At 46.7% G+C, this 8983-nt stretch overlaps 2 protein-coding genes across 3 annotated transcripts in view; one reads left to right on the top strand and one right to left on the bottom strand.

Moving 5' to 3' along the window:
- Positions 1–3342: 3342 nt before the first annotated feature.
- LOC117254969 (protein EOLA1) lies at positions 3343–4920 on the top strand. The gene is made up of 3 exons (XM_033623460.2): positions 3343–3472; positions 3952–4234; positions 4315–4920. Exons 2-3 carry the CDS (start codon positions 3976–3978, stop codon positions 4521–4523), a joined length of 468 nt encoding a protein of 155 aa, XP_033479351.1. The 5' UTR covers positions 3343–3472; positions 3952–3975; the 3' UTR covers positions 4524–4920.
- A 1440-nt stretch (positions 4921–6360) lies between these two features.
- alg13 (ALG13 UDP-N-acetylglucosaminyltransferase subunit) overlaps positions 6361–8983 on the bottom strand; it is a 29381-nt gene continuing 26758 nt past the window's right edge. For both annotated transcript variants that reach the window (XM_078166568.1, XM_078166569.1), the window contains exons 24-25: positions 7461–7568; positions 6361–6984 (exon numbers count right to left, since the gene is read on the bottom strand). In XM_078166568.1, the coding sequence (XP_078022694.1) occupies positions 6590–6984; positions 7461–7568 (503 nt within the window). In that variant the 3' untranslated portion in view covers positions 6361–6589. The remainder of the gene's footprint in view (positions 6985–7460; positions 7569–8983) is intronic.

Genomic DNA, 8983 nt, shown 5'->3' with positions numbered 1-8983 from the left:
TGTGCACGACTTCCTGCCCCGCACGAGCTGCTCTGTGCTGAATTGCTGCTTTGTGCTCCAGCGTCCGGCAAAAATAGAAGTCCTGCGTATCTGTTGCGGAGGGCTCCGGAGCGCCGGAGCTGAGACGGAGCCGGAATGCAGCACAGCCGCAGCCGGTGGAAACACACACATTGACTAGAATTGAATAGACGCAACCGACACGCATCTGGTGGAAAAAGGCTGTAACCGTAAGCGTTTGCACAAACGTAAAAATGAGTACCACCTTAACAGCATCCATGATCAGTAGCCAAACAAAGTGTAAACATAGGACACTCACATGACGTCAAGCATTTGCTGGCGCGTGCTGTTACGTTTCAGAACCTAAAACCCCGTTTCATCCAGTTTAGACGGCAACACATAAACGGCGTTCTCAGAAATCTCCACTTTGGCCGGAGTTTTTACAAATGATCGTTTTCCGTGAAAAAAACTCCCTTTGCGTGTAAACAAGAGGCCAAACCACATGAAAATATGTGCGTTTTTCCTACGTGTAAATGGGGTATGAGACCTTCTTGAAGAGGTGGTCTCAGTCCAGTTCCAAAGGAACTCTGGTGCGGTTGGTTTGTGGTGAGAAGGTGTTCCGACCTGGATGTGAAGCAACTGCAGTCACATGACACATTGTTTGGGTTAAACATGAGCATGTTACAGTCCTGGAGGATTATTAATGTGCACCTCCTCCTGTACTGCCTTAATATGCACATTCAGCACATCCAATGCATCAAAACATTGTTTTCTAGTTGGAGCCGCGCCTCGTTTTCAAACTGTATGCTTTGACTAAAATGAACAATGACAGCAATATAGTCCACGATGAGCAGCGCTAAAATCAACCTGCGTAGTTGTCCCTCCATTGTGACATTAGAAAGTGTCACATTTATCTTGCAAGTGTACTCTTCTTCAACGTTTGCTTTACTTCCTGGATTTTTCCCACATGGAAATTCTGACCAATCAAGAGCAGCTTTCTCACACAAGGCATTTGATCTGGTCCTCTTGTAAATGCTGCCGTGAGAACACGAACCAACTCTAGGCAATTATACAACTTTGGAACAACATGAGTCCCTGATTCAGACCAGAGGAGACCACTCTGTGTCAGATATCACGGAGCCAACGGGAGCTATGATCAGTTTATGTCCAATAACGAGGAAAACTAACAAACACGTAGATAAAAAATAGTTGACATCACCTCAGGCGTGTTTTTAATCAGGTGGGAGGAGTTAACAGTGACAGGTGACACAGCAGAGATCTGATGGGTTATAGTTTGATGTGACTCCTCCCACACGTCATTGACATCACTTCTTCTGTTCCTGGTTGTTTTTCTTCTTCATGCTCAGATCAGCTGTTTCTCTGTCAAACTTCTAATCTTCATGATTTTCTTATTTTGTTTTCAGTCCTCTGACTTTTCAGATTTTAGTGGATCATCTGACGGCAGCGGTTTGTTCAAGTGTAAATATTTTCTTTGGACGTGTTTCTTCTTCGCTGATTCCAGCCTCTGACTCATTAGTTGCTATGGTAACCATGAACATCGGCGAGACGCTCTGTCAATCACATGCTGCTTCGCGTTCTAATGATTACTTCCTCCTCAGTCAGCGCCGTCTGGTGTCCCATGATTCTCTTTGTGTGACATCGTGTCGTCGTTGTGCAGCATGTGGCGTGTGAAGTTGTGACATCATCTGTGTTAACAGGAAGCAGTAAAATGATGACATCATCCAGTGAAGTAAAAACTGCAGTCCATTTGTATGATGTTGGGTGCGGCTGATGATGTAAACCACTTCCTGTCCTGTAGCTTCTGTAATTGGTTGTATTGATATATTGATTTATTGATCTGTGCTGTGATTCTGCATGTTGGTGGAAAACGTGACGACTTATAAAACTGAAGAGAAAACTTTACTGACATCACACGTCATGTTTGATTTGAGTTGATGGATTTCAATAAAAATAATTAAACTTTATTGACACATTTCTTCCTGTTTGTTGTTTTTTGAGCAAATCATCAGCGCCTTTTAAAAACGCGACAGTCGCTTCTGTATTTTACACAAAACCAAATAACAATGACATCACGTCGCTCCAGGAAGTGATTACAGAAAACATGATGACATCACAGAATTTAAAGAGGCATGGCATGTAACACAACAGCGTCAGCCTCTAGTGTGACACATGACATCAACACGTTCTCATTCCAACTCCTCACATACTGCCACTTCCTCAGTGGACATCCACGTCTACATACTACGCTCTCAGTATCCTCCTGCGCCAGGACACCACAACCAACGCCGGGACGTCACCAAACACACCTGGTTCAGTTTAGAAAAAAACATGGACTTAGCTGCTAACTCCTAACAGCTGCTGCTCTTCTTCTTTGAGTTAGCTGCTAACAGCTGCTGTTCTTCTTTGAGTTAGCTGCTAACTGCTGCTGTTGTTTGAGTTAGCCGCTATCTGCTAACAGCTGCTGTTCTTCTTTGAGTTAGCTGCTAACTGCTAACAGCTGCTGTTCTTCTTTGAGTTAGCTGCTAACTGCTAACAGCTGCTGTTCTTCTTTGAGTTAGCTGCTAACTGCTGCTGTTCTTCTTTGAGTTAGCTGCTAACTGCTGCTGTTGTTTGAGTTAGCCGCTATCTGCTAACAGCTGCTGCTGTTCTTTGAGTTAGCTGCTATCTGCTAACAGCTGCTGCTGTTCTTTGAGTTAGCCGCTAACAACTGCTGCTCTTCTTCTTTGGGTTAGCTGCTAACTGCGACTGTTCTTCTTCTTTGAGTTAGCCGCTATCTGCTAACAGCTGCTGTTCTTTGAGTTAGCCGCTATCTGCTAACAGCTGCTGTTCGTCTTTTTTGAGTTAGCCGCAAACTGGTAGCCTCTTCTTAAATCTCCCACAGTGGGTTGCACATAGAACGTGTCAAGATGTCCCTCCTGTACTGTCCATGATCCGTCCTGTCGTCTGTCCCTTTAACACAAACATCAGGTCGGCGCTGTTTCTACCTTTGATGATTAAAAGGTGCGACACCTCTGTACCTGCACTCTGTGATTGTGTGCACAAAGCTCTCAACATGGAGGTCACTGAGCCAGCAGCTAACGATGCTAACAGAGCACGTTCTGTCTCCTGTATAACCATGAAAGAATGTACGTTTGAGGACGGTCCTGACGGTTGTTTGTATCTGACTGAGGCACAAATGTCTGATTGTCAGAGACATCTCGCAGGGACAGTGGGTCCAAGCCGTTGTCCATCAGCTGATCGTCCTGTCACAGCAGTTTAGGTTAAATAAAGTTTTCCTCTTTAACAGTGCCGTTCTTCCACAGCAGTAGAACGTCACTATCACCATGATAACCAGGTAACCCCCCTCACCTGTGGAGGGCAGCAGAGCCGCCGAGCTGCACGAAGAAGAAGAAGAAGAAGAAGAAGAAGAAGAAGAAGAAGAAGAAAAAGAACCGAGCGGAGCCTGGAGCGTGTCGTGAGTCTGACTGATTTTTAGCGTCATTACATTTTGATGTATCTGCAAACACTGACAAAACACTGACAGACAGTGTCCGCAGAGGACCCGTCCCGCCCGGGCGGAGACCGCCGCGCACCAAACTCCGTTAACAAATCAGACACATTAGTGTTTCCTGTAAAAACGCATAAATATATTTGAGCTGTTGAACAAATCAAGTGTCAGAAACAACTTGTCTCCCGATCGGCGCTAGGCAGATAACATCAGTTAGTCTAGTTATGCTTTTAATACAAAAAGTAAATAAAGGACTGAAATGATTCGTGTTAGCTGATCAAATAAACTTCGACAGATCATGTGTTAATAATTGAAACTGACACGTATGTGTTCATGCAGGACATGTGTGTGTTGGGGTTTTGGTTTAGTTTGATGAATCACCCCGTCAGCTGAAATAATATCATGAGAAATGTCTGATTAATGATGTGACATGTTTCTGGATGCAGGTGAGCAGGACTTTCTCCTGAGACATGTCGGTGCAGGTGTGGTGTCTGTCGTTCCGGCAGCCGTACGCTGGTCTGGTTCTGGACGGAGTGAAGACGGTGGAGAGCCGCTGGAGGCCCCTGCTTGCCCCGCTGGAGAACCAAACCCTGGGGGTCCACATCGCCCAGCGGGACTGGGAGGGGGAGGAGTGGAGGGCGGTGCTGAGCAGCACGCTGGGAATGAACCGGGTTCAGATCCAAACACTCCTGGAGTCCGGAGAGAGGTTCGGCCGCGGCGTGGTAGCAGGTGGGAAATGATGTCAGTCTGATAATCCTCATAGTCTACGAGATGCACCTGAAGGCATCACATGTGTAAACCTCTTTCAGGATTGGTGGATGTGGGAGGGACATGGCTGTGCCCCGCCTCCCTGCAGGGGGAGGAGCTACAGTGCATGGAGCGCTCGGCTGTTCTGATTGGTCTTCAGGAGAAACACCTGACTCACCTGTCCAACCCTCGCTGGCTGAAGGAGCCTCTGAGTGTCCGGGGGGGTCGGGACCTCTGGACCGTGGACATCCCAGCTGAGCTGTTACCATGACGACGCTCACTCACAGGTCACACAGAGCTCTGCATCAGACGCTGATGTTTCTGTGCTGCAGGAAGAAGTTAGCATGTTAGCACTTCCTGTTCCCTCGGCTTGAAGTCAATCCAAACGTCCTCCGTGTGGACCAGCGGACCTCAGTCATACGTACTGTTCTTTGTCATCACGTCAACTCTCAGTGCGGAGACTGCCAGCCGTTGATCGACAGCCATCAAGACTGTTTATTTGTTGCCATGGAAACCTTCGAGCGACTGTTACAATCAGTGTAACTACTGTCATATCGTGTCCCCTCATCATCAGGCTGCAGTAACACACTCTGTCACCTGTATCTCATCATGTTGAATGTTATTTCTGACCGACATGACTCAAGTAAAGTCTTAATATTCTACAGTAACACGGGTGTCATGTTGTAGTCACTATGGCAATGAATTCTGGGTAATTAAATCAGTGAAGTAGGCAGACAGTGCACTTTGGGCCCCTGTGGCCTGGATGAATTGTGGATTTGGGGCCCTCAGTGCTTCCAGACTTCCTAAGAATGCGCACACAAAGTCCACAAGTCTGCAAGTGCGGTGAAGTCCGGACGTTTTTGTCTTTGTTGTGCAGTCAGTGTGTGGTTTGACCCCAAGACACTGAAACAGTCCAAGGTTTATTGATTCTAATAACATGTAAATATTCAAATATACCATGATGGATTTACTGAATCTTCTGTTTTTCAAGTCAAAAGCACAGTTTAAACGTTTTTAATGGTCTGGGTAACACGTGTTACCCAGACCATTAAAAACTCAGATGGTTGAACTGACTGACTGACCGTGGTGACATTAAGTCATGTGATCGTGGTGACATTAAGTCATGTGACATCAAACACAAAGGCTGCAGGCTGGGTTTGAACCCGCGACCGCTGCGTCTGATCACGGGGCGTCCGCTCCATCCACTGAGCCACCGATGCTCCGTGGTAATTACTTTAATAATGGATTGTGATTTATGTCCAGGGAAAACCACAACAAGGGTCCAAAGTCTTTTCAGAGCCAGAGACACTTTTCTTACGGGCCGACAAACCGCTGTCTCTCTGATGTGTTCAGTGTCTCTGATGTTATAAAGAAAAGAATCAAAGGACAATGCATAAAATGTGCTGTGATGATAATGTAAATCCAGGATGTGTAATATGTGATATATGTGGGTGGAACAGATTGTTAGATAAATGATAGTGTGAGGTCAAACAGTATCTTTCATATAGACACTCCTCCAGGGAGACATCCAAACAGGCTCTAATCACCTTCTCCTTACACAACAGCCTCTGAATACACTGGGCCTCAACCTCCACCACTTCATTCACTGAAGGACACGCCATGTTTCTACTTCCTGCTACACGCTCAGCCTCAGGCTGACATGAAGCAAACCTGTGACTCAGCAGGTTAGCTTCACAGAGTATGTTACCATAGTAACTGACTCAGGGTTACACTGATTTGGCTTTGTGAAACGGAAAAGTCAGAGTTTCATCTCAGGCTGAACAAACTCAGAGTTTCATTGATCCTGCTCTCTGAAATAGGGCCCAGGTTTTGTGTTGCTGTGTTGTTTCTGGTTTCCACGGTGATATTGGTGCACGACTACTGATGTCATCATTGACTGCTGATGTCATCGCTACAGATGCAGAGACACTCTTAAAGAGACAGTTCAACCCAAAATCAAACACACACACACACGTTTGCTCTTACCTGAAGAGTCATTGTTCAGTCCAGACCCCAGTTTAACCAGAAAACATGAAATCAGACTGAAGGTCATGTGACCACCACCACCACCACCACCCTCAGGTCTGCTGGTGAAAGACAATCTTTATTTACCCAGGAACAAAAACAAACTACCAGTTTGAACATAACGTCAACACAAATATATCCCCTCATCAATAAACAGGGACTGACCACGCCCTCTCTCTCTGATTGGCTGGCTGTGAACGACTTCAACAAACACAAAAATCTGACGTGACAGCTGGGAACTGTTAGCATTGTTAGCACTGCTCACTGAACACAAAGAAAACTGTTAGCCACAAGCTAATGAGGTGAGGCGTGTTAGATGGTGGGGGGGATGAAGTGTGGGGCCACGTGGTGGGGGGGCGGGGCTGTGATGTAACCCACCACATGGGCGGGGCCTGGAGCGGGGCAGCAGACTCGTGTGGTGTGGCCTCCAGTCTGTAACTGCCCCCAGTGGGCAGATGGAGGGAGGCAGGCATGGTAGGAGGAGTGATGGGTCAGGTGGGCAGAGTGAGGATGAGCCGAGTGAGGAAGAGGAGGGGGAGGAGCGGAGGACAGGTAGGTGGCAGGGGGCGGAGCTTCATATGGCAGGTGCAGCAGCGGGGGAGGGGGGAGTGGCGTTGGATCCGGGTACAGGTGAGCAGAGGAAGGGGTGGAGCCTGGAGGGGCAGGGCTGATGGAGGAGGAGGGTGTATCCATGGAGGGGGCAGGGCCTGATGATGGAAGAGACAAAACTAATCAAATACATAATCAAATTTAAACAGAGCGAGGAGCTACAGTGAGTTTCATTCATGGTCGGCAGCGGGCCGCCATTCTAAACATTCACACCCTGATCCAGGTTGTGGGTGCAACAACACTGTTTACAAAATGGTGACCTCATGATGGCGAGGGGAGCGCCTGTGTTTTTTTGATGTTTTGTTAGAACAAAAAGAAAAATATAAAATAAAATAAAAAAGACCCTGATCAGATTTCGGATGCATGTTCACAGTCAGTGTGTGAAGTGTCGGACTGCAGGACAGACGTCCACGCACGAGTCCCTCCAACCATCGTATAACTTTAACATAACGTCACCAGACGTCTGCAGCCCGACGATCGTCCCTGCTGCACCACACACAGGTTTCAACAAAGAACATCAAGGTGTGAAATAAAGAAAAGATCATCTGTGGTTGAGCCGTTCATCAGTACTGACCACTGCTGTGTCCGTCTGTCTGTCCATCTCCTGGCCTGGTGGATTCTGGGTAAGAAGGGGGGGGCTGATGGGGGCCTCGACTTGTCTCAGAGTATGAAGGTGGAGCTCCTGTAGGACCGAGACCAGGATAAGGTCAGATAGTATACAGAAAGCTCTACTTCCTGTTAGGTCGACAGGATTTTTTCAACTAACCTGATTAACTTAACACAAACGCCCTCACCCTTTAACTAACGCCCTCACCCTTTATCTAACGCCCTCACCCTTTATCTAACGACCTCACCCTTTAACTAACGACCTCACCCTTTAACTAATGACCTCACCCTTTAATGACCTCACCCTTTATCTAACGACCTCACCCTTTATCTAATGACCTCACCCTTTAACAAACGCCCTCACCCTTTATCTAACGACCTCACCCTTTAACAAACGCCCTCACCCTTTATCTAACGACCTCACCCTTTAACAAACGCCCTCACCCTTTATCTAACGACCTCACCCTTTAACAAACGATCTCACCCTTTATCTAACGACCTCACCTTTTAACTAACGACCTCACCATTTATCTAACGAATTCACCCTTTATCTAATGACCTCACCCTTTAACGACCTCGCCCTTTAACTAACGCCCTCACCCTTTAACTAACGCCCTCACCCTTTATCTAACGACCTCACCCTTTAACTAACGACCTCACCCTTTAACTAATGACCTCACCCTTTAATGACCTCACCCTTTATCTAACGACCTCACCCTTTATCTAACGACCTCACCCTTTAACAAACGCCCTCACCCTTTATCTAACGACCTCACCCTTTAACAAACGCCCTCACCCTTTATCTAACGACCTCACCCTTTAACAAACGCCCTCACCCTTTATCTAACGACCTCACCCTTTAACAAACGATCTCACCCTTTATCTAACGACCTCACCTTTTAACTAACGACCTCACCATTTATCTAACGAACTCACCCTTTATCTAATGACCTCACCCTTTAACGACCTCGCCCTTTATCTAACGACCTCACCCTTTATCTAACAACCTCACCTTTTAACTAACGACCTCACCCTTTAACAACCTCACCCTTTATCTAACGACCTCACTCTTTAACAAACAACCTCACCCTTTATCTAACGACCTCACCCTTTATCTAACACCCTCACCCTTTGACAAACGCCCTCACCCTTTAACTAACACCCTCACCCTTTAACAAACACCCTCACCCTTTAACAAACACCCTCACCCTTTATCTAACGACCTCACCTTTTAACTAACGACCTCACCCTTTAACAACCTCACCCTTTATCTAACGACCTCACCCTTTAACAAACAACCTCACCCTTTATCTAACGACCTCACCCTTTGACAAACGCCCTCACCCTTTAACTAACACCCTCACCCTTTAACAAACACCCTCAGCCTTTAACTAACAACCTCACCCTTTATCTAACGACCTCACCCTTTAACAAACAACCTCACCCTTTATCTAACGACCTCACCCTTTGACAAACGCCCTCACCCTTTAA

Source organism: Epinephelus lanceolatus, chromosome 3 (assembly GCF_041903045.1).
Source record: "Epinephelus lanceolatus isolate andai-2023 chromosome 3, ASM4190304v1, whole genome shotgun sequence".
Taxonomy (NCBI): domain Eukaryota; kingdom Metazoa; phylum Chordata; class Actinopteri; order Perciformes; family Serranidae; genus Epinephelus; species Epinephelus lanceolatus.
This window is presented reverse-complemented; position numbering and strand designations above follow the sequence as displayed.